The 27,284-nt window shown below is 35.2% G+C and overlaps 1 protein-coding gene and 1 long non-coding RNA gene across 2 annotated transcripts in view; both read right to left on the reverse strand.

Moving 5' to 3' along the window:
• Positions 1-27,284, reverse strand: part of LOC124458480 — an 84,821-nt gene that overhangs the window by 39,751 nt on the left and 17,786 nt on the right. The window contains exons 3-5 of the mRNA XM_047008491.1: positions 4,396-4,527; positions 3,809-3,907; positions 100-587 (exon numbers count right to left, since the gene is read on the reverse strand). Of these exons, the coding sequence (XP_046864447.1) occupies positions 100-587; positions 3,809-3,907; positions 4,396-4,527 (719 nt within the window). The remainder of the gene's footprint in view (positions 1-99; positions 588-3,808; positions 3,908-4,395; positions 4,528-27,284) is intronic.
• Positions 17,242-18,903, reverse strand: LOC124458482. The gene is made up of 2 exons (XR_006953210.1): positions 17,831-18,903; positions 17,242-17,387 (listed from the first exon to the last, which is right to left on the reverse strand). It is a non-coding gene; the product is annotated as an uncharacterized LOC124458482 (long non-coding RNA).

Genomic DNA, 27,284 nt, shown 5'->3' on the forward strand with positions numbered 1-27,284 from the left:
CAACAAACAATTTTTTAAAATCTATCTATTTATGGTAATATTTTTGTATATAAACACTTTTTTAACTGAGAGAAATATTATGAGACTCTAAAGTTTTACCTGTTGTGTGTAAAACCTCCAGGCAGTGTTGTGTCTAAGTCCTTGACGGATTGCTGTTGTAGTTTTCCAAACAAATGTTGCATTGGTTTTGAGCTCCTTTGTACGGTTCTGCAACACAACTATTACATCATCAACAAGCTTTTTAAATGTCGTAAAATTAACACTTCGTACGTAATGAAGTCCAAAGTTTAACATAAACACGTTTTCCTTTCTTTTTATTAGTTCACTTCCTAGAACCTTTTTTATGTAATATATGACAATGTTGGGACGAAAGTCGTAGTCGTCCATTTTTAAAAACTCAGTGTTTCCAATAGGATATATCCATTGGCGAAAAACTCTGCAAGCTTTGAATGAAGACCTACAAACATCTTTTCGTTTAATAGAACCCCAAAAGCGGAAAGAAACAGAATCTCCATATATAAACAGGTATCCTTTGTTGACTTTTTTTGGTCGTGTTTTAGAAACTTCCAAATTGATATTCCATTCATCTTAAAATAAACAAAGTTCATCAGAATCAAACCAAAATCATTGCATTGAGGTAAATGCAAGTGTCATGAGATTTTTCTTCTTTGTGCCATAATACTATATGCTGGCACGTGCGAAAATAATAGATTACTTCATGGTTAGTGAGTTATTACGATTTTTATGCACCATTTGAGAAGTATTAAAAACAAACTAGTGAGCGTAGTGAATGAGTGCACTTCTTACGAGTGTACTTCCAAACAAGTGCAAGACAAAATTATAAAAACAAACCAACCATGAAGCAATCTTTTATCATACCTGTATTTCATTTTAAATTATAGTGAAATTCCTCGTTGAAGCGTTAAACACAATTCAAACGCTTCAAAACAATCATCTAGTTTGCACAAAAAAGATACAATAACAGAAATAAATTGTCCATGGTGACAAACTAGATTTTCCACTGTATCAACATTATCAAAGGCATTTCGTCTCTTACAAATGGACTACGTTCTTATATTAATTAGTCTTCTCTTTCTGTAAAAGAGAAGCGTAAGAAACTCACATATTATTATTAAATTGTTTCATGGGAATATCTCCCATGCTTTGAAAGTCATGCTTTGATAATGAAAATTACTGAAGAAGTCAAATGTCCTGCAGTTTTTCTTTCTTGTTCTCTTTATATTTATAGTGAATTTACTAACGTATAGTGTCTCGAAGAATTGCAAAGCCCTTAATAAATGAAATCTAAAAGGATTGTATAACTAATTAGAATGTTAATACGACGTTTTTCTGTTTAAGTGCCTATTTACCAAAAAATTCAAGTTACCCCAACGTAGATTTGGATCATAGAATCGTTCTTTTAATCCATCCTGGTTCAAAGATTATAAATGGCTTCATTATGACGAGCTAAAAGACTGTGTCAGATGTTTTACTTGCTCAAGTGAATATGCTAAATATTTGACCACCAACATGGCGGCTATGACGTAACATGCAATCCACATGCAATAAAGCAACGATTAGTTAAATGCAACGATATGTTTGATAAATATTTACGTAGTACAATTTGCATGAGTTGATGAACAACTCCAGTTTTCGGCAAAGCTAGCTTATGACTTATACCGACAAGGTAGTATATGCAGTCAAATTTGGGTATACATTCTAGCCGTAACCACCGTACAGCAGTTGGCCAGATTACCTATTTTTTAACAACTGTCATATAGTTGCTCATAAGGCTCACAACTGTAGAATGGATGATAAATACAACCCCAATAGTCTATATCAGAATTTTCCAATCCGTCCTACTGGGTGATTTATTTGTGTCTCAATATGATTTACAAATTTGGCCTGATGTTCCTCCCTTTGAGTATTATCAGTATCATGCTCACAACAACAACCCTTTTTGGCCACAGTTGGGAAACTAAGAACTCTTCTTTACAGCAAAACGGTCGTGAAGCCAAGAAGTAACAATTTAACGCGAAATGTCGAGAAAGAAGGTACATCCATCGCAATATAACTCCACAAATTTTAATAAAAATTCCCACTCTCCTGTTGGAAAAATTGCAGACAATTGTGACGAGATTGAAAATGTTAATGGCACCAAAGATGTTAGTGTCATGAATAGAAATATTACACTTGAAGCACATGGGACAAAACGTTTCTGTGTGGACTACCGCAAGCTAAATAAGATCAAACAACGACATTCTCATCCGATTCCGCACAAAACAAACATCCTTGACTGTCTGCATGCAGCTTCGTATTTTTCTTGCTTTCATCTGTGGCCCGGCTATTTGGCAGCTCAAAATTAAAAACTGCTTTGGCAACACATAGTGGCCTATATGCATTTTTTCCATTGCTTTTTGGGTTAGTAAACCCATCATCCACATTTCAACGCTTAATGCATACTGTCGCGCAATGTCTCCAATACCAAATTTATTTGGTTTATTTGATGGATATTATTATCTACTCACGCTCATTTGATGATCATCTTATCCATATCAACGATATTTTTGGTAGGCTCCATTCGTTAGATAGCAAACTAAAGCCCATTAAGTTTTCATTTTCCCGTTCTAGAGTTGTATATTGGGTCATGTTGTCCCTCCCAATTGTATTCGGCCAGATCCGAACAAAATAGCAGCCGTCAAAGATTTTTCCCCATCCCAATGCCGATGTGAGGTCAAAAGCTTTTATGGGCTAGGAAATTAATACCGTAGATATGTTTGGAACTTTGTAACTATATCTTTGACGTTAAATAATCTCACACATAAGAATGTAACTTTTTGTTGAGAATATGCGTTCGAAAAAGCATTTACTCTTTTAAACCAAGCCTTACTACGGTACTAATTTTAGCTTACTTAACGATTGTGTATGCCATTAATTAAAAAGAAGAAGAAAATAAACAAAATGTTTTGTTATATTCTGTTTTGATATAAATTTCCTAATCCCCTTATATGACAAAGTTTTCCTTTCTCTCTTGCTCATGTGACATTAATGAATCCGAGATGATGGGCTAGAAATTGTACAAACTAAGACGATGGTCTCATCAACTAAAGAAAAGTTGCAATTAAATCTCTAGTAATCTAAAACAATTTCACTTATTAGCATAACAATAAAATAATTAGAGCACGAGTAGAGACAACACTGATAAGCAGAACGTTTTCCAGAGAGCAGACATCGTAATAGGATCGATTCATCATTGCATTGAGAGGAGTTATTATTTTATATTATCCATAATACGATATTGAAAGCGTTCAACCTGAGCTAATTCCCTCACGGCCCAAAGATCCTGGTGAATATATTGTACAAAAGGCCGTGTAACTTTTTGGCATTCTCCTTTATTTTTACAATATCTATATAAAAATTGCTTCAATCTGCAGTAGTACTTGGATTAAAGGTTTTTCAAGTTCTCTTGCGCTTATTAATTTAACGAAAAATACGTACATTGTTGACTTTTCTAGAAGGTATCTCAGAAAAAAACCATACAGATTAATGTCATTTAAAATTTAAAATCTTTTTACTTGATAACATTCTTTTTTTAATTTTAGGGTAATTTTTTGTACATGGCCGATGTTAAAGAAACACCAGCATGTCTAAATTGCCCAAAGCTTATTTTTTATGGCATTCAGAAACAAACAGATCATATTTCGGAAATGCAAGAGTTTGAATATCTCGTTCTAAGACTGCATTCAGGCAACTGGCATTTTTTACTATTGCTATTCAAACTTTTAAAAATGTTTTTGCTAAAGTTTACCTGAGTAAAATGGTTGCCACGTATTGTTTTTCCATCGTCCAAAGTTCTCATTAAGACATTGACAAGTCTTTTTGCATTTTGTTTCATTTATTAGACTGCCTGTATTAATTACACAAAGTAGAAAGAATACATTAAAATAAGTAAAACTATTAAACGATTTATTCCAATTACTTTAAATCATGTACACAAAAACATTATCATAAAGGTCAAGTTAATGACAACTAATGTTGACTTTATTATTTTGAAATTAATTTATAAAATTATAAAAGTCATTAAAAGATCGAAGAAAACCAACTATCATCTTTTGCAAGAAAAAGAAAAAAAAAAACATAAACGAAGATGAAAGCAAAACGAAAACAAAATGAAAACAAAACTCTTTCAATATGACATTCTATGAAAATTAAATATCGTCAAATAAACATTAGAACAATTGAGATTTAGAGAAACACGTTGTTAAGAAAATGTTAATAAAAATCTTTGCAATGAATGTTAGAAGTTTTAAATTTCAACACATTAGAATTAGGTATGTTTTCTAGTTTAAATAGCAAATCAACAATCTTAAGAAAATTTAAGAATTGTATAAGTACCTGCTTGTCTTGTTGTGCATTTTTTAGAGTGTACTTTGAACTCAATATTATCTGCAGCCTCAAGACTTTCATGAATATGTTGAGTTACGTCCCCAATTATACCACTGCGTTGATTTCGGCCTTGACCGTTTCCTTTAAATTACATCATATTTTGAGTGGAGACTAAAACAAATTGATCTTTAGAGGAAGGGAATGAATTACTCTTGCAAGTTTCTTGATGCTGGCGTCTTATAAATTATATTGGAAAAATTAGTTTTGGAATATTAGTCGCCTCTTACGCAAAAGATTTTGGAAGGTTATGAAAGGTTGTGTGAAAGAACATGATAAAAATAAGATGATAGACTATTGGTAACAAGTACGTAAAGGCTTTTTATTAGAAAATATAAACCATTTCAATGTAAGTCATTGAACTGTAAATAATGTTATGTGTATGAAAGTAGAATCTCTTGCGTTCTCGTCTGTTCTAAACTAAAACTTCAGGTGTAAATATGAAGATATACTTCATAGAAAAAGAAGAGAAATTTACTTGTATACGAACGATGCACTATTTCATGTAACAACATGATACTGTCAAACTTAACACTAAAACTAACTAACCAAAATATTCAATAATCATGGTGATGTTTGTTTGTGAATGATAACTAATAATAGTGAAATAAAGCATTTATATCTTATTCTGGAGGTATCCAATTTTTTACCTTTATTATTTTTTGCTTCAAAGAGATTTTTGCTTGATAAATTTCTCATCCAAGCTTATAATTGATTTCTAATCTATTTTCAAGTTGCTAGCCAAGTGCTTGCTTGATTCTAAAGTGAGGATTGTATCGAAAGCGATCTGTACTATGTAGCTAAAATTGTTTTCAAAGACCAAAAGTGCTTGCATTTTTATACATGGAGTTATTAAATTTTTATATGCAAATATATAAACCGTTTTTTTGAATTGTATTCTGCATATTCCAATGCATAACACAAAAACGCATTAACACACATTTTAAATTCAAACTGTTTTAACTGATTGTTAGAACTTCTTTCTTCAGTAATAATTATTAAAGGCAAAGACCTATTTTTGGTCTTTTAATCAGTGTAAAATGAATGTAGTGATGTAAAATTTTATTTTCTTCAAAATATTTTTTACAACTCTGAACTACCTTTAAAGAATAATTTCTTAAATATCACTCAAATTTGAAAACCTTTCCGAATCAATAATGCCGCCAAAGAATTTTGCTAAAATAACCCCGTGACGAAACATTGAGTCATCATTTTATTGCATTTTATAAAATATAGATTTGATTAAAAACACCTGCCAAATTTTAACGAAAAATTCTATCATTATCCAGGTTTTTTTTTGTATTCAAACCTGCAATTTTACGGCCTCAAATAAAAAATTGGATTAAAAAACGGGACATTTATCCGATATGAAAACGTTGTTTACTTAAGGAAATTGTTCCAGTCACAACAATTAAGATTATAAAAAAACACAATGAAACGAGTGTGCTAATTGGTCTAGAGCTGTGTTTGCATAAGCCTGAGCAAATACATCTGTGCTCAACCAATTAAGTCAATCAAAACAATCAATCAGTCAAAGATAATTTGCAAATCATTCATGAAAACATTTTAGCGGAAAAATAAAAATATTTGTCTTTTTGCATTATTTTATTTTATAAGAGAACTAAAAGATGTTTTTCGTGTATGCACTGGCTTATGCAAGCCTCGTAGATGTTTGTGAGAGCCACCGAGCATTTGCAACCTCAACCTCCAGTCTCGGGAATGCACTGATCTGCTCTCAACTTCCTTAAAGGCTTCCTCCGTTTGCATAATCTTATGCAAACACAATAAACGTCTTTTATTTCTTAATTGAAATGCTGTGCGCTTGAGCCTCGTAATATGAAATTTAAAGATACTTTTCTGATTTTTGGCATTATATTTTGTAAATTATGACATTTGACAAAAGTTTAGAAACAAATGTAGACTCCAAATCGTCTTCCGAGCCGTCTCTTAGCGCAAACACAGACGAAGAAAAATTTGGTGAAGCTTGCGTTTTTTTTATGAAACTTGTAGGCTACAGCTACTTGTATGGAGCATATGGAATATTAACAACAGTTAATTACACGTACAAAAGTAAGAGGAAGAATTAAAAACTATGTTTACAATTATCTGCAAAGAAACCAACCAATACTTGGTAATTTTGTCTGTATATAGAGTCAATTGTACGGTGTTTTGCTGAGTGTTCTGTATATTATTGTATAAATACTAGAGTGCTTACAAGCTTTGTACGTGTATAAAATGGGGCAACAGGAACTTAGAATATGAAGCATAGCGAGTGTCTTTGTTATTTTAAAAACTGTGCCATACAAAGAAAAATGATGGTGGAGAAAATGGATGGGAGATGTTTCATTGAGCACCCTGCCTTGGAACAAGTATGTTTGAAAATTAATTTGGATTCTGAAAACTTCTGGTTGAAATTGTAAAACAAACTCCAAAAGATGCAAGAACTACACAATCTTTTTAGTAAAAGGAGAAAAGCTGAATTCAAGTATATAATCAGAGGCAAGGTATTGAATTTGCTTTTCGGTAATATATGTAACAAATAGTATATAAAAGACTAGTAGTCAGGACATTAGGGCTACATTAATAGACTAGTGGTCAGGCTACAGTGGAAGTTAAATACTATTAGTTTGAACATGACTCAGACATATAATTAAAATTTGTCTATATTGGGTGGGTATACTTACTGAATTTTTTTAGTCGAATTGAATGCAATGTGTCTTTTAGTGACACAGAAAATGTTAATTATAGGTCAGAACCATTATACTATTTTTTATTATTTTTGCACATACTCGATAAAGGATGTGAGTGCCTTTTTAAACTCCTAGTGTAGTCCCAACCTAACCCGACCACTAGATATGCAAAAGCCCTAAAAAAGTCTTTAAAAATCCTACATTAGCCGCTTTAAATAGTATTTGCTACTTATAACACCAAGAAGTAAGTTTAATACCTTGCCTCAGATTACATAATTGAATTCTGTTTCTTTCCTTATGTTTCTTCCATTGTTTTATGATTCAAACATGCAGTTTTGAGCAACAAAATTAATATTTGAAACATACTTGTTCAAAAGAGAGATATACTTATATCCTTTTAAAGAAGACACGATCTATCGAAGCGGTTTATTTTTTTTGCCTTTCCACCGAATTCCCCTTTCAAAACTTATACTACAAAGAAAGCCCATTAGATGAGAGAAGAATTAACACACAAGAATTAAGCAAAAATACCCTCCCACACCAAGCTGCATAAGAAAGTGTTTCTACAAAATTCACACACACGCTGCACCATCGAAGAAACCAATAAAACAGAATATACCAACACGTACTCCACGTTTATGAAAAATAACTAGCCCAATTGTGAATATTATCACACTGCACACGTAAACAATTAGTTGAAGCTGGAAAAGAAAACAAAGACTTGCACAGCTTGCAGGAAGAAGGGAGTTGTTGGAAATGGGAGCTATATATAGTCTGGCAAATTTTCTCGCCAAACAAAATTTCAATTGCAAAATACTTTCAATTACATAATTTTTCATGGCATCCATGTCAGGTTATAAATACACAATGGTAATATGCGTTTCCCTAACAATCTTGGAAAACTTTTGAAGAGTGCGCTTTGTTGATGGAAAAGATGCAAGGACCTCGACTTAGATGTTGCACGTCAATGTTTTAAACAGATTCAACATGCTTCCAATCAGTGAATAATAAACAATTGGTCAGTTGTATGAAGATTGCCTTACGGCGTAAAACTCCGAGTAGAATCAGCAAAATATTGTTGATTTTATTTTATTTTATTTGAAAAAATTCACGAAAAATACAGATTCATCCAGAAAAGCCTGCTTAGAGATTGCTTATAGGGGATCTTCTTCAGGGGATCTTTCCCTGAAGTTTAAAGTCTATAAGTTTAAATATTGGTAATCCAGGCATTTAATATATAAAAATGAAAGATTCTCCGGATTGTGTGAAATGGTTTTTTTTGAGCTCTTGACTCGTTGCTTCGAGCTTTCATCAAAATGAGGAAATATTATTTAAACATGCTTTTAGCTTCTAGACACTTAGAGCGTCTATTTAGATTAGCAGGTGGATTAATGTGATTGGATCAGTCACAAACAACACAAACATCGGACTATGGAAATAATATGTCGACGACATATTTTGCATAGTCAAGAAAGACAAAACTTAGTTAATCCTACACACCATAAACAATACCACAAAAAACAAAACCTTCACTAGAGACGAAGAGCACGACAAACAACTTACTTTCCTCGACATCCAAATAACCAGAACAGATGAAGGTACACTAAATATACAAGTATATCGCAAAACCACCCACACATACCAAATACTCGATTTCAACAGCAATCACCCAACAAAATACAAAATAAGCTACATTTTAACACATTTTAACAGGATAAACAATCATTGTAACACTGAAGATGCCAAGAAAACAGAACGCAACTACGTATAATACACATTTATTAAAAATATTTACCCTAGAAACTTCATAAACAAAACAATAAACAAAATACAAAACAAAATACAAGCCGACAAAAGCAACAAGAAAATGGAGGAAACAGTAAAACTCGTCACATTACCATACATAAATGGAACAGCAGAACTGATTGCCAGATTTCTTCGACCATTTAATATTAACGTCGCCCACAAACCTACACAAAAACTCAAATTGTGTTTCACCAAACATAAAGACAAAACATTAATTTATGATACAACTGACGCAATCCACATGATATCATGTAAAGACAGCTCATAGTAATACATAGGACAAGCATCAAACAAAATCGAAACTAGACTCACAGAACACAAAAACGCCATAAAACGACGAGATCCAAACTCACTACCGGCAGAACATACCCACGGAAACAACCACAAATTCGACTGCACGGAAACTAAACTACACGGACGCGCACATATTAAACACGTACTCGAATTTAAAGAAGCTTGGAACGGTGGGACAACGACACAATAAACAGACATATTGACATACCCATCATATACTCACAACTGAAGAAAAAGGACAAAGGAACTAAAAACAGCACCAAAACCACAACATAACACTCTATTAATATTAACACTGATCATATTCACAATACACCAAAACCCATGGCAACGCATTTCACTCCGTCCAATCACATTAATCCACCTGCTAATCTAATTAGACAATCTAAGCGTCTACAAGTTAAAGAAAGTGTAAATAGTAATTTCTCATTCTAATAAAGGCTCGAAAAAACGAGTCGAAAGCTCAATAAAAATCATTTTATACAATCCGGAGAATCTTTTTTTTATAAATTAAATATGCCTGGATTACCAATCTTTAAGCATGTATATATTGTTACGAACGTCCAGACTAATAATAAAATGGCCACTTTTGGTTCAATTGCTCGTACAAAAGGAGTAAAACTTTGTGGAGAAGTTGCTGTCAATTCTTAAGATATTTATTTAATATACTAATAAATTTGATATAAACATTATAAAATAAATATGTAAATGTTCAAACTTATCTAAGACAACTGCTTTCAGTGACTCTTCCGTTGATGGATTGGATATATATCTGGATTTTTGGTTGTTTTCGTAAATAGTTCGTTTTCTTTTACATGAGGCTTTCTTCTGATGTGGATTTCTACTAAGCACCAACATAACTACAGCTTTCGATTCTCGGCTTATATGTGATTGTACAATGACGTAGGATTAACCGCTTGTGCGTAAACTGTGGTCAGTTGATTAACCAAGTCCTGTACTTTGTCTGTGGTTAGTAGGTTGACCACGTACAATACGTAAGCTTTTCCTGTTTTAGTGGTTAACATACACATGAATGTATGAGTAAGGCGTTTTACAAAGAACACTAACTAGTTAACTAATAGTATATTTAAGTATATGACAATAATAAGTATAATTTACATGATTACGGATTATCATTTAACACTCTTCCCCATAAAAAAAGAAAGATTGAAAAGCTTTCTTTAAGATAATAATGTTCTAAGGTCGTGAGAGACAATCAGCGATGAGGTTGTCTCTACCTTTAAAGTGTTTGATAACAAGGTTAATTTCAGATAATAATAGACTCCAACGGAGCAAACGTTGATTGTTGGTCTTCATTTTACTGATGAAAACGAGAGGGTTGTGATCGTTAAGACTTCAAGAGGATTTCCACATGAAGAAACATAGACATCAAAGTGTTGCAGGGCCAATATTAGAGCTAAACATTCCTTTTCAATAGTGTAGTAATTTTGTTGATGAGTATTAAATTTTCTTGAAAAATAACATACCGGTTCATCGACACCATCATTGTCTTCTTGTAACAAAACTGCACTGCTGCAACATCACTTGCATGGACAGCAATTTTGATGGAGCGTTGAAAATCTGGAATGGACAAAACCGGGAAATAATGTAATAGGGCTTTTAGCTGGTAAAAAGCGTTCTGGTTCTGACATGAGGTTGTCCAAGTAAAATTGACATTTTTCCGTAGCAAATTGGTCAACGGTTCGGTTATTGTTGAAAAGTTTGGGCAAAATTTTCGATAATATTTAGCCATACCGAGAAAACGCATTAAATGTTTCTTTGAAGTAGGATGTGGAAATTTGGAGATCGCTTCGACCTTAGCATTGACTGGTTTTACTTGACCTTGTCCGACTACATCTCCAAGATATGTCACATTAACACATCGAAATTCGCTTTTCGCAAGATTGATGGTGAGACGAGCCTCACATAACTTTCGAAGAAACTGCCGCATTATTTTCAAATGTTCTTCCCATGTATCACTATAGATAATTGCATCATCAATATTTTCTTCACATCTTTTGATGTTCATTATAATGTGATTAATCAAACGTTGGAATGTCGCTGGAGAGTTTTTTATACCAAATGGCATGACTTTATACTGAAAAAGTCCCTTGGGTGTAACGAATGCAGATGTTTCTTTTGTCACTCTATCGTATCTGCCAAAATCCTTTTAGAGGATCGAATTTGGAAACAAACTTTGCATTACCAATTTTGCCAACACAATCATCCATACGTGGAATGGGAAAGGTATCGGTTTTAGTAGCAGTGTTTACTTTTTCTATAATCCTTGCACATTCTATAAGTGCCATCAGGATTGGCACAAGTACCAAAATACATGGTGAGCACCGACGGCTGTGGCTGGGTTCAATTAAATCGTGCTCGTGTAGATAGTCTATTTCTTTATTGAGGTCTTTTTCTTTTGTAGGGTTAAAACGGTATGGGTGCTGTTTCATAGGTACTGCATCGCCTACATCCACATCGTGTACAATAAAGTGACTTCGGTAGGGCACATCAGGAAATAACTCGAGATGTTGGTTGAGAAGATTTTCTATATAAGCTTTCTGTGTTGGATTAAGATGAGTGAGTTTGGAAGGAATATTCTTCAAGATTTCAGAGTTGCTTAGCTTACTCGCAGTGTCAGTTAAAGATGGAAGTTTTCCTCAGATGCATTACTTACTACACTTCCTACATTCTCTTTCCTTTCTCTTTTTATCGAAATAAGGCTTTAACATATCTACATGGCATAGCTGATTTTTCTTACGCCTATCCGGAGTTACGATGACATAATTCAAATCACTCACTTTCTTCTCAATAACATACGGACCATAATATTTAGCCTAAAGCGGTGTTCCTGGTATTTTCAGTAACGCAAGTATTTTGTCGCCAACCTTGAAATTCCGCGTAATTGAATTTTTATCGTATTTTTCTTTCATGCAATTTTGAGCTGATTGAAGGTTTTTTCGAGCAATTTCGCATGCAGTGGTCAACTTATTTCGGAAATCTGAAAATTGAGTTAATAGATTCGTTGGATTATTTTCCTCACTTAAGAGTTCTCCTTGAGAAGTTTTAGTGGTCCTCTGACCGTGTGTCCAAAAACAAATTCAAATGGGGTGAAACCTAACGATTCTTGGACAGAATCACGAGCCGCAAACAGAAGGAAATGAACACCTTTATCGCAATCCTTTTCTTTATCTTGACAATAAATGCGATACATACTTTTAAGTGTTTGATGAAAACATTCTAACGCTCCTTGACTTTCTGGATGATGGCCACTAGATTTGAATTGCGTAATATTTAATTCATGCATAACTTGTTGGAATCAGCCGGACATGAAATTTGGACCTTAATATGATTGGATTGAGTTTGGAAGTCCAAAAGCGTAAAAAAATTTGGTCAAAGCTTTTACAATAGTTTTAGCTCGAATATTTCGCAAAGGAATCGCTTCTGGGAATCTAGTTGAAGCGCACATAATAGTTAATAGATATTCATTTCCCTTTTTGGTTTTTGGTAGTGGTCCTACGCAATCAGTGAGAACTCGACTGAGCGGTTCTTCAAAAGCTGGAATTGGCTGTAGAGGTGCTTTTGGAATAGTTTGATTTGGTTTACCCATGACTTGACAGACATGGCAAGTCTTACAAAACTCTGCAACATCCTTCCTTAGTCCTGACCAATAAAAATGTGTAATGATTTTATTATAAGTCTTATTTACCCCTAAATATCCTGAAAGTAGGGTTTCATGCGCTAGACTAAGAATATCATGATGATATGCTTGAGTTGCAACTATCTGATATCGATACGCCCATTCATCGTTTACCGAAGTGTGTGGTGGTCGCCATTTCCTCATTAATACACCATTCCTGATATAATAACAAACGGGATCGCTTTTGACATCTGCTTCTTCCGAAGCCTTGTGATAAAGTGTTGAAACGTTGGGGTCATTTTGTTGTTTCTCGATAAGATCGGACTTAGATATACTTCCTTGCTGTATAAAGCTAATTTTCGAATTTTCGAAGGATTTTCGTTTTCAAAAATATCGTGAAGAAATGTGTTTTCTATTTGTATGTCCTTATTTTCCGTGTTTTTAAGATTTTCGTCTCGTCGTTTTCTTAAAGCTCTTGTTATTGCACATGAAGGATATAAATCCGGGATTACTTGCTCAGTGAGGTTGGATTGTTTTTTGAAAACTGGTTTGTTGCTTAAAACGGGACCTGCTTGTACCTTTTCCCCTGCCAAATTGTTGCCTAGTAATAGATGAATTCCAGCAAAGGGCAAGGTGTTGATAACACCTATCACAACATCACCTTTTATAAGATCAGATTGCAATTTAAAATTGTGTAAGGGAATTGATTCGTATTTAGCGGAACTTATGCCACGAATCAGCACATTCTTTCCTGAGTATGACTACTCGGAAAATGGCAAAGTATTGCCCAATATTACTGATTGTGAAGCTGCTGTATCTCGGAGTATTTTAATTGGAACATAAACTGGTTGACGGTTGGAGTTAACTGTGACATTACCATCATGAATAAAAGGTTTAAAAGTTTCCATATCACTGTCACTGAAATCTTTGCGCTTATTTGCTGTGATATTATGGTGTAGTGTTTCATGCGGCAATGGTTTCTTCGGATTCTCCTGTGCATTCTTACGAGTGGTTTTGTGTACAGATATATTTGTGTTGTGTATATTTTTATCGGATCTTGAAAGAACTCCCGTCGGTCTTGATGGTGGTCTGTTCCATTTCAACAAATAACATTCAGATTTTGTGTGTCCTTTTCGTTTGCAATAATCGCAAATTACTTGTCGAAATGGGGAATTACCGGGTCAATATTGCTTTCCTTGGTATTGCATGCTTTTGAAATTTTGTTTTGTTTGACTTCCGTTGCCTTGTAAGTTTTGTCTGCCTTGTGCGTAATTGTTCGGAAACCGCGATGAAAATCGTGACGAATGTATTTGTTTTCCATCAAGTGTGTTTGGAGTGTTTCTTGGTGAAAACGGATGTGGGTTAGTTTTAACTGCAAATTTATGAGTATGCGAAAAATTATCAGCAATTATCCCATTCAAGACTTTCGCGTTTTTTTCTCCACCTTATTTCTTCTTCCTCTCTTCGCATTGTCTTTCGTCTGACTCTTCCTGACTAACATCTGTTTGTGCAATGCTATCTACTTCACCTCTTGTATTTTGCATGAAAATACTTAGGTTTTCTAAAACTGCTTTATCAACGAGTTAATCGTTGCATAATCTTTTTGAAATTACATGCTGTATTTCGTGTTTAGACATTGAAATGTTTAATTCGACCTTAAGATATTTCCCTAAAGCTTTTATATCATCTTTTCTTAATTTCCATATCTTCTCATATGTTGGTTCCACCATAAACTCTTCTGGGTTAAATGGAGACATGTTGAAACAACTGGTCCACAAGTTTACTTTAATAAATGATTTTTCTCTTTTTGTTGTTTATAAAATATTGATGTGAAATTTTGTTTTTGAAATGATTTCGATTTGTTTCGGATTCTATTTTCTTTTTCGTTTTGACTTCTGCTTAATTGAATAACTTGAAACATTTCTTTCCCGGGTGGGCCCCCAATTTTGTTACAAACGTCCCGACTAATAATTTGCTGAACAAAAAGCTCAACTTTTCGATCGATGGTTACTTCGGAAAAAGTCCAAGATTTTGAAACTTTACGGCAGTTAATTTTATTGGAAGAATTCAAATATTGTATCCACTCTGAAACACGAATTTTCCTTAAAGGACATGGGACGTATATTTTAAGTTAGACTTAATTAACGGGAAATATCGCATAGACTTATAATATACCTTTGTTAGTTCAACCAAAGTTTTTGTCTTCATGTAACAAAGGTTTTTCTGACTCCAATTTAAAAGTTCCGCGGCCATTTTGATTTGTTTTGAATATAATGTGATATGCAGATTTATGCAATGACGTCACAACTGGGAGGCATATCTCAGTTGTGTCGCTGTTCAAACATTCATAACGGCAGAGAGACTAAAGGCAGACCTTTTTACAAAAAGTGCAAAAATGACATCCACTAGTTCACAGACAGATGAAACAAAAGCCACTCTGGGTTGTGTACAGTTGCCATTTGGCACATCTGATATTGGTCTTGACGATAACAGATTTTCCAAAACTGTGGACAAAAATGATAGAAATGAATATGATCAGGAGCAAGATACAGATACTGAAGAATTCGTACTTGGAGATACAAATAGTGAAGACTCAGAGTTCGAAGACAATATTAACAGCAATGTAGAATCTAAATGCACGAGTAAGATTTTGTCACGCAACAAGCTTCCGCAAGATCAAAGGAAATTTATTGTGTTTGAAGATTCCCTGGTTGAATGTTTCGATCGCTGCTCTAAATGTGGTAGTAAATGCCTTGTTAGCGTAGCAAACACCATTGGAACCTTTTCCAGAATATCTGTTCAATGCTTACTAGACGAAACCCATAGCTTTACATGGTGCACAGGCCCCTTGTGTAATAGACTACCGGTATTTCACCTGATGCTGGCCTCAGGCATCTTGGCCACAGGGCTAGAATGGGCTAAGGTTCTTCGACTTCTCAGTGCATTGAAAATAAAATGTTTCACACGTCGTGAATTATCAAGATTGCAATCGGCGTATGTTATACCTGCCGTGTTCAATGTTTGGGGTGGTGAGAAAAAAGAGATTGTTACAAAAAACTAAAAGGACAAACTTGCTGTATTGCGTCAGATATGCGAGTAGATAGCCCAGGTCACAGCGGGTTGTTTGGTTCCGGGAGTTCTTTGGACGTCGATAACAATGTCATACTTGATACACAGATCATAAAGGTAATGACAGAGGTTATTAACATATTATAATGATCGTCTGAAAATATTCCGTTGATATAATATAGTCTTCTTTCGTATGATATTTCTCTATACTTTATCAATACTCAGAGCACTGAAGTCAAGAATTCCAACGCCATGGAGCTAGAATCCATCAAGCGTCAACTTGCATACCTCGAAAATGGTGATGTTAAAATTACCAAGCTTGTGACTGACAGACACATGGCTAAGGAGAAGCCAGAAATAGAACATGTTTATGATGTTTGGCATGTGGCCAAAGGTGCAGCTAATTCTCTGTTTGCAAGTATTAATCACTCAAATATAAGTGCATCAGTTGTGGATCAAATCACTAGAATTGTGAATCATGTGATTAAGTATGATGTATTTAAATTGAACCTTTTAGGAGAGAAAAAGAGGTTACTTAAACTTGCAAAAAAGAAGAAATTTTGTGCAATTAAGCCTTGGATTGGGGTAACTACATTTAAAAAATGTATATCATGCCATTCCAGAGAAGTATGAGTGATACTTGTAGCTATATCTTAAACTTTATCTAACAGTCCATCATAAATCATTTGTATTGGGTGGCAAGCTCCAGCAGCACTGAAATTGAAAAAGAAGAAAAGTGGAAAAGTTTGGCAAATCACATTGCTGATATTCATACTCATGAAGACAACAAGGTGTTTACCAAATGCTTGCATGAAGCTACTAAACGGCAATGGTTAAAAAAAGGTAAAGGGTAGTATCTAGCTCCAATTCATTCATGGAGACTTCATCACTATACACAAAAAAAATAAGTGCACGGGGCACCTGTTCTTTAACAGGTCTCGAAGCATTTGCATGTATATTATAATCTTGCTTCCTATCAATCTATTCATAAGACTGACCTCTTTATACTTTTTAAGGTAGTGCAGCTCATAAGAAACTAACTGAACTTATTTCAAGACCAAGATTGATAAGTGCAGTTAGAAAGTTGTCAAGTCACCAACAAACATCAGGCTTGGAGGCAAAACATTCACTTGATAATCTTTTGCATCAAAAATACATACTATCCATATCACTCAATCATGGCCAGGTGAAAACATGCATTTTTTCTCACATATTTTACTTTAAAAAAGGGTTGATTTGACCAATAAAGAGTAATGTGTTATTCCAGCCTATACAGTTACCCATTGTGAATTTTTCAGGTTATTTTGTGCAAATTTACATTATTATGAAAATGCTAATAGACCCCAAGCAACAACACAAAAAGGTGATAAAAGATGGTCAGTTGCATACCCTAAAGCTCACAAAGGAGAAAAAGCTGTGGCCAAACCAATAAGCGACTGTCCTACCTACAGTAAGAATTAATAGACAAATCAGAATCATTAATGACAAAATGTTAATGCAAAATACATTTAAAATTTTCAGATTATGTGCAAGATGTTCTGACTGAGTGTCTGAGACTTCGTAAAGATTTCAACACCACAAAAATAGCATTGGAGAATGCAAAAACATTGCTTCCGGAAGAACCTCCCTCACTTGTGGAAACATACTTGTGTGGGAAGCAAAGGCAGCCAAAAAATGAAGTCATTCTTCGCAGACACAGTAGATTTACAACGCCTGCTTTGCCCGACGATAAAATAAATGACAAAGTATGTCTTTGCAAGGGAAAATGTGCTACAAGCCGATGTTATTGTAGGAATAAGAATCGTCCATGTACGGAAAGTTGTGGTTGCCAAACCATGAAATGCAACAATACATGATGAAAATTTAAAAGCCTTGAAATCGCAAATACCTCAAATCCAATTTCAATTTACTTGGCATATTTGAAATGAGTGTAAAGTGCATCAGATGACCAATACTTCTCTCGTATGCATTTGTACATGCAAGATGGAAATGGCCTTCGACATTTCTTGCCAAGAATATGGAAAATCCATCTCGAACATCTTCGATACGCAACATGACGGTATATTTTTTGTATGACTGCAAGTTCGTCATCACCTAACGGACTGTTTTCTTCAATATACTGCCAAGTATCTATTTCAAGGACGTTTGCCGATATGTTTTGATTGAAGAAAGCAAGTTCAGTCACGCAAGACAAGCCTGCATCCTGTGCCGATTTAAGTTTGCCATCATATTCGTCATATTCAACCGCTTTTTCATGAAAGCAAAAGCATTCAATCGTTTTTGCCATAAACTCACAATGGCCGCATTTACAGCAACTGAGTGAAGTTTTACGCCAACTATACATAGCTTCAAACTCCTCGTCTATCTGATCATCTACTTCGCTCGACGAAGAACTTTCTGAGTCAGAATTCTCACTCTCTACAAATTCATCTGGCATTGACTCAAACATATATGACTGAACCATAGCATCTTTGTTAATATTTTCGATTTTGAGTGCTGTAACAGCAGTGTAAAGTCCCAAACTTTGCGTAATAAATGAGAATGCTTGTCAATTTGCAATATAAACAATATTCATCAGCGACAAAGTCTCCCTGTTGTGACGTCACATATGAAATATAATTATTTTGGCTGCTCATTTCAAGATGGCGGAACAGCCCTTGAAATAAGCAAACTTTCATTCTAAATTGCGCTTTAAATATATGTTTTCAAACCGGAAAAATAATGTTTAACGGAATACTAAACTGCAATGAATGATATTGCGACATGAAAAAATATATGTCCCATGTCCTTTAACGAGCAAAATCCTAAGACTCTTAGTGAGCGGCCAGTCTTGCTGATAATTTTTCGCTTACTCATAAATTTGCAGTTAAAACTAACCCACATCCGTTTTCACAAAGAAACACTCAAAACACACTTGATGGAAAACAAACACATTCGTCAGGATTTTCATCGCGGTTACCGAACAAATACGCATAAGGCAGACAAAACTTACAAGGCAACGGAGGTCAAACAAAACAAAATTTCAAAAGCATGCAATACCAAGGGAAGCAATATTCACCCGGTAATTCCCCATTTCGACAAGTAATTTGCAATAATTGCAAACGAAAAGGGCACACAAAATCTGAATATTATTTGTTGAAATCGAACAGACCACCATTAAGACCGACGGGGATTCATTCAAGATCCGATCAAAATATACACAACACAAATAAATCTGTACACAAAACCACTCGTAAGAATGCACAGGAGAATCCGAACAAAGCATTACCGCATGAAACACTACACATTAATATCACAGCAACCAAGTACAAAGATTTCAGTGACAGTGATATGGAAACTTTTAAACCTTTTATTCATGATGGTAATGTCACAATTAACTCCAACCGTCAACCAGTTTATGTTCCAATTAAAATACTCCGAGATGCAGGAGCTTCACAATCAGTAATATTGGGCAATACTTTGCCATTTTCCGAACAGTCATACTCAGGAAAGAATGTGTTGATTCGTGGCATAAGTTCCACTGAATACGAATCAATTCCCTTACACAATATTAAATTGCAATCTGATCTTATAAAAGGTGATGTTGTGATAGGTGTTATCAACACCTTGCCCTTTGCTGGAATTCATCTATTACTAGGCAACGATTTGGCAGGGGAAAATGTACAAGCAGGTCCCGTTTTAAGCAACAAACCAGTTTTCAAAAAACAATCCAACCTCATTGAGCAAGTAATCCCGGATTTATATCCTTCATGTGCAATAACAAGAGCTTTAAGAAAACGACGACGAGACGGAAATCTTAAAAACACGGAAAATAAGGACATGCAAATAGAAAACACGTTTCTTCACGATATTTTTGAAAACGAAAATCCTTCGAAAATTCGAAAATTAGCTTTATACAGCAAGGAAGTATATCTAAGTCCTATCTTATCGAGAAACAACAAAATGACCCCAACGTTTCAACACTTTATCACAAGGCTTCGGAAGAAGCAGATGTCAAAAGCGATCCCGTTTGTTATTATATCAGGAATGGTGTAGTAATGAGGAAATGGCGACCACCACACACTTCGGTAAACGATGAATGGGCGTATCTATATTAGATAGTTGCAACTCAAGCATATCATCATGATATTCTTAGTCTAGCGCATGAAACCCTACTTTTAGGACATTTAAGGGTAAATAAGACTTATAATAAAATCATTAAACATTTTTATTGGCCAGGACTAAGGAAGGATGTTGCAGAGTTTATTAAGACTTGCCATGTCTGTCAAGTAGTGGGTAAACCAAATCAAACTATTCCAAAAGCACCTCTACAGCCAATTCTAGCATTTGAAGAACCGCTCAGTCGAGTTCTCATTGATTGCGTAGCACCACTACCAAAAACCAAAAAGGGAAATGAATATCTATTAACTATTATGTGCGCTTCAACTAGATTCCCAGAAGCGATTCCTTTGCGAAATATTCGAGCTAAAACTATTGTGCAAGCTTTGACCAAATTTTTTACGCTTGTTGGACTTCCAAACTCAATCCAGTCAGATCAAGGCTCAAATTTCATGTCCGGCTTATTCCAATAAGTTATGCATAAATTAAATATAACGCAATTCAAATCTAGTGCCTATCATCCGGAAAGTCAAGGAGTGTTAGAACGTTTTCATCAAACACTTAAAAATATGATTCGCATGTATTGCCAAGATAAAGAAAAGGATTGAGATGAAGGTGTTTATTTCCTTCTGTTTGCGGCTCGTGATTCTGTCCAAGAATCGTTAGGTTTCACCCCATTTAAACTTGTTTTTGGACACACGGTCAGAGGACCACTAAAACTTCTAAAGGAGAAACTCTTAACTAAGTAAAATAATCCAACGAATTTATTAACTCATGTTTCAGATTTCCGAAACAAGTTGACCACTGCATGCGAAATTGCTCGAACAAACCTTGAATCAGCTCAAAATTGCATAAAAGAAAAATACGATAAAAATTCAATTACGCGGAATTTCAATGTTGGCGACAAAGTACTTGCGTTACTGAAAATTCCAGGAACACCTCTTCAGACTAGATATTATGGTCCGTATGTTATTGAGAAGAAAGTGAGTGATTTGAATTATGTCATCATAACTCCAGATAGGCGTAAGAAAAATCAGCTATGCCATGTAAATATGTTAAAGCCTTATTTCGATAAAAAAAGAGAAAGGAAAGAGAATGTAGGAAGTGTAGTGAGTAATGTATTTGAGGAATAACTTTCAACTTTAACTGACACTGCAAGTAAGCTGAGCAACTCTGATATCTTGAAGAATATTCCTTCCAAACTCACTCATCTTTATTCAACACAGAAAGCTGATATAGAAAATCTCCTCAACCAACATCTCGAGTTATTTCCTGATGTGCCCTCCCGAAGTCACCTTATTGAGCACGATGTGGATGTAGGCGATGCAGTACCTATAAAACAGCACCCATACCGTCTTAACCCTACAAAAGAAAAGGACCTCAATAAAGAAATCGAATATCTACTCGAGCACGATTTAAATGAACCCAGCCACAGCAGTTGGTGTTCACCATGTATTTTGGTTCCCAAACCTGATGGCACTTATAGAATGTGCACGGATTATAGAAAAGTAAACACTGTTACTAAAACCGATACCTTTCCCATTCCACGTATGGATGATTGTGTTGGCAAAATTGGTAATGCAAAGTTTGTTTCCAAATTCGATCCTCTAAAAGCATTTTGGCAGATACGATAGAGTGACAGAGCAAAAGAAACATCTGCATTCGTTACACCCAAGGGACTTTTTCAGTATAAAGTCATGCCATTTGGTATAAAAAACTCTCCAGCGACATTCCAACGTTTGATTAATCACATTATAATGAACATCAAAAGATGTGAAGGGTATATTGATGATGCAATTATCTTTAGTGATATATGGGAAGAACATCTGAAAATAATGCGGCAGGTTTTTCGAAGGTTATGTGAGGCTCGTCTCACCATCAACCTTGCGAAAAGCGAATTTCGATGTGGTCATGTGACATATCTTGGACATATAGTCGGACAAGGTCAAGTAAAACCAGTCAATGCTAAGGTCGAAGCGATCTCCAAATTTCCACAGCCTACTTCAAAAAAAAACTCAATGCGTTTTCTCGGTATGGCTAAATATTATCGAAAATTTTGCCCAAACTTTTCAACAATAACCGAACCGTTGACCAATTTGCTACGGAAAAATGTCAATGTTACTTGGACAACCTCATGCCAGAACGCTTTTGACCAGCTAAAAGCCCTATTACATAATTTCCCGGTTTTGTCCGCTCCAGATTTTAAACGCCCCTTCAAACTTGCTGTCGATGCAAGTGATGTTGCAGCAGGAGCAGTTTTGTTACAAGAATACAATGATGGTGTCGATCACCCGGTATGTTATTTTTCAAGAAAATTTAATACTCATCAACAAAATTACTCCAGTATTGAAAAGGAATGTTTAGCTCTAATCTTGGCCCTACAACACTTTGATGTCTATGTTTCTTCATGTGGAAATCCGCTTGAAGTTTTAACGATCACAACCCTCTCGTTTTCATCAATAAAATGAAGACCAGCAATCAACTTTTGCTCCGTTGGAGTCTATTATTATCTGAAATTAACCTTGTTATCAAACACCTTAAAGGTAGAGACAACGTCATCGCTGATAGTCTCTCACGACCTTAGAACATTATTATCTTAAAGAAAGCTTTTCAATCTTTCTTTTTTTATGGGGAAGGGTGTTAAATGATAATCCATAATCATGTAAATTATACTTATTATTGTCATATACTTAAATATACTATTAGTTAACTAGTTAGTGTTCTTTGTAAAACGCCTTACTCATACATTCATGTGTATGTTAACCACTATAACGTATTGGACGTGGTCAACCTACTTACCACAAAGTACAGGACTTGGTTAATCAACTGACACAGTTTACGATCACTTGTAAGTGATGAAACGAAAGCTGTAGTTATGTTGGTGCTTAGTAGAAGTCCACATCAGACGAAATCCTCATGTAAAAGAAAACGAACTATTTGCGAAAACAACCAAAGAATCCAGATATATATCCAATCCATCAACGAAAGAGTCACTGAAAGCAGTTGCCTTAGATAAGTTTGAACATTTACAAGCTAAAAGGAAGTGTAAATAATGTTTTCTCATTCGGATAAAGGCTAGAAACAACGTGTTGAAAGCTCAATAAAAATCATTTTATACAATCCGGAGAATCTTTTTTTTTATAAATTAAATATTCCTGGATTACCAATCTTAAATCATGTATATATACATATATATGCAATGCTCACCTTTATAGGTTTGAGCCCTTTGGTGACTCTAAAATACATTCCATACATTGTGTAACCATACGTCTGGCATCCCATGTGCAGGAGTCATCATTACACAGAGGTGATAGCCGGGAGGCGCATTGTATATACACTTTGTATATTACGCTCACTGCGCGTGCGTAGTTTGAGCACTGTCTGATTGTGTAGAGTCTCATATGGAGACGTTCACCATGTTCGCGATATGCAAAGCTCACCTTTATAGGTTTGAACACTGTGGGGACTCTACAATACAATCCATACAAGGTGTAACCATACATCCTGTGTCCCAAGTGCAGGAGTCACCATTTTAATCAGGTGATGGGCGGTAGGGCACATTGTATATACACTTTGTGTATTACACTCACTGTTCGTGCGTAGTTTGAGCACTCTTCGATTGTGTAGAGAGTCTTATACGGAGACGTTCAAAGTTTTTGCGATTTACAAACCACACCTTTATAGTTTTGAGCACTATGGTTACTGTACAATATAAACAATACAATGTGTAACCATACGCCCTGTGTCTCAAGTGCAGGAGTCAGCATTGCACAGTTGTGATAGCCGGGAAGGCACATTGTATATGTAGTGATGTTGAAAAAATCACAAAAACTACTGTTTCAACCTAACAAGCCTGTTTCGTGATTTCTCACTCTTCAGGGGATTTAATGAATAAATACTTAAATTTTTGAATTATATGTACAAGATGAGGGAAGTTAGTATATTAATGAAGGTGTATAGTTACAAGTTAGATCAGGGAAGTTAGTGTATGATATAAGGTGTATAGTTGCAAATTACATAGGAGAGTTTTGGATCTTTGGCGACAAGAGGAAACAAGTTTGTTGCGTTTATTGAGGGATGATTTGGATAGTTGGTAGAGGATGAATAATTTTTCTTTGAGGCAAAGGTTGCATCTTTTATTAGCGCAGTTGTACGGTTTGCTGTACGTGATGATGTTCCATGAGATGTCGTGGTCAATATTACTGTCTTTAAGGGTCGAAATGGGCTTACTGAGTTCGGTCGAGTTTCGTAGTTTTTTGTAGCAGAAAGAGGCAGTGTGATTTCTATATCTAGTCTTAAATTCATTTTCGGTAATTCCGATGTACGTCTCAGTTCTGTTATTGTCCTTCTGTTTCACAGTAGCTTGGTAGACGACTGATGATTGAAGGCAGTTAAGTGAGTAGTTTTGTTTTTGTTGGCAGTTCCATGCTTTTGTATGTGTCTTTCTGTTTGTGGTGATGTCGTTAGTTTGGTCTGATGTTCTTTGTATATGTTTGTTATGATTGTTTATTATTTGGTCGACATTGTTTATGCAGCTGTAGCTGAGTTTGAGGATCTTACGGTGGAATATTTTCCAGAATTTATAGTCTATGGGGAAGTGTTTGTCCATTAATGAAAGGAATTTGTGGCCAATGTTCGTGTGGAATATTTTGCTAAATGGAGGGTTGTACCAAAGTATATTTTGTCAAAGTCTGTTTTTCCGTTTGGTAGTAGCGTCTGGGTCGAATTTTAGTGTGCATCGGTATCCGATTTCGTCAAGTGCTTTTTGGTATGGTGCAGTTATTTGGTGAAATGATTCTTTGTCGGATGATAGGGATGATAGATGTTTGTTGATGGCGGCGGGTTATGTTCTTCGCTATTGTTGGTGGATGGTTACTTTCGCTGTGGACGTATTGCAGAGAAGTGTTGGGCTTTGTGTAAGGTCGATAGGAAGAATTCTTACAATTTAAGGTGAGTTCAAGGAAGTCGATGATTTTTTTGTTTGCTTCGATAGTTATGCGTAGTCCATTGTTTTTGAAGACGCGGCATATCTTGTTTTTAATTTTCTCTGTTTCTTTAGGTGTTGCTTTAGTAATGGCTAGTCCGTCGTCGCGATAGAGTCCTATGTTAGTGATGATGTGTTGTAGTAGGGAGAGGAGTGTTATGAATGCGTCTTTGTTAGCGATGGAGTGTACTCTGTAAAATACACCTAGTTGTTTATGTGATATTTTTGTCTTCGGCGAGGATGGCTTGTATTGTGTCGACGCTTATGTTCAACTCCATTAAACACAAACGAAGTCTCAACTTCATATCTTTTGGCATTGCTCACCTCTACCCGTCTATCAACCAAGACCTCTTAAACAAAGCACTTGAATTCGCCTCAACCTACGACAACATCACAAACCAAGAGAGAAACATTATCATACATGCCAAGAATTCATACTGCATTCACAACGAACAACCCTGGCAAAAGAAACACAACTCCACATTCCACATATATATATATAGTATACGAGTCGGGAAAGTAAAAACCTGTCCATTTTACTTCATTTTATCTTACGCTCTTCTAATATATAGAGATACTGAGCGCTCTTTCATCCAGGAATATTCCCCATCTCTCTCTCTATATATAATATATATTGTAGAAAATTAGGGTTTCTCCAGATATTTTTTAAATTATCGAGCTTTCGAATTGTTGCTTCGAGCCTTCATCATAATGATAGAGGAAGTTAGTTATAATTGTCGCTTTTTTATGCAATCTGTAAAAGTGGAAAATGTCTGCCACAAGTTTTTATTGTTATAAATTGTGTATTTTTTAAAATTTGTGGTGGTCTCACGTGTTGTTATTTATTCATATATGGATGGATTGCTTTCATTAGACATTGAATTGGCCGAATTGGCACAATTACTACAATATTTCTCATTATAAAGTAAATGGTTTTAACCCGGGAGTACCGTTACATGTTTGTAGATGTAGATCGTCTGGGTTAGTATAGTCCTAAAAAGGACTGTTTTTGCTGTTGCTGACTGACGTTTCGACAACCTTCGCGATAGTCATCTTCAGAGAAAAATAAGGAGTAAACATCAGGTTAGCCGTATTTATTATCTGGTTCTTACGTCATTGTATTGTATGTACAGGAAATGTTTGGGTGTCAATTGTGTATTGTCATTGTGAATTAGTGTGAAGTGTAAAGTTCTTTGTTCAAGGTGACGGTAATTGCTGTGATCTGCTCTGGGGTTTCTAAGTTGGTATACCAACTTTCTAGTTAAAACTGCTCTCTATACTCAGTGCTGTAAGTAACGCATTTTGACAAGTCCCAGTCAATGTTGTGCTTTGTGAGTCGGTAATGTTCGGCAATGTGATTAGTTTCGTCTTGTTTTTTTTTTTGTAGCTCGTCTGTGTTCAGTAAAACTTTTTATTTAGTAAACTGCACCTTGTCATTCTTTGGATAGTTCTTTGTCTTTTATTTTCGTTAGTATATTATAACGTTGTGATTGGTTTATGTGCGAGACGTATTTTGTATGGTCGTAAGTTACGCGAGATAGTCTCAGACGTACATTTGATGCAAGGTGTCATTGCTGTTGTCGCTGAGATGTTCGTTTCGTCGGGCTCGTTGTGTTTGTAGTTGTTGCTTTTGATGAAGTTGGAGATATAGTTGTTTTTGTCAAAAACACATTTGAGATAGTTGTTTTCGTTGTGTAGAGCGTCGGGTGAATCACATATGTTTTGTGCACGTCTTGTGAATGTTCTGATTTTGGTGGTTTTGTGTGGTGTAATGTTGTAAGATGATCGGACTAGTAGTTGTTCAGTGTGTGTTGGTTTGCGACAGACTGTCGTTCTAGTCTTTGACTTTCCTGTTTTAGCAGACAGTCAAGAAAAGGAAGAGATCAGTTTTTTTCGTTTTTTTACGTCTTTATCTTTCGTTGATTATGTTTAGCTGTTCTGTTCGTTGATTTGAGAGTGAAAGTAATCAATCTCGTCTGCATGTAGTGCTGTGATCATCTCATCTACGTAACGGAACCTAAAAGGTAATGCCTGTTGGTAAGTCGTGAGCGCCCATTCCTTTATAGATTGCATTACATTTTCAGCAAGTACATCATTTCAGTTGAGCCCATTGCTGATTCATGTAATTGTTTGTAGTGTGTACTATTGTACTGGTAGTAAGTTGAGGTGAGGCAGAGCTCAAATAGCTCGATAATGTCTTCTGTTGGTAATGGCTGTACTTCCGTGGTATTTCAAATGAGGGTTTTTATACAAGTAGGTG

Source organism: Xenia sp. Carnegie-2017, unplaced genomic scaffold (genome assembly GCF_021976095.1).
Source record: "Xenia sp. Carnegie-2017 unplaced genomic scaffold, XeniaSp_v1 HiC_scaffold_6, whole genome shotgun sequence".
NCBI lineage: Eukaryota > Metazoa > Cnidaria > Anthozoa > Malacalcyonacea > Xeniidae > Xenia > Xenia sp. Carnegie-2017.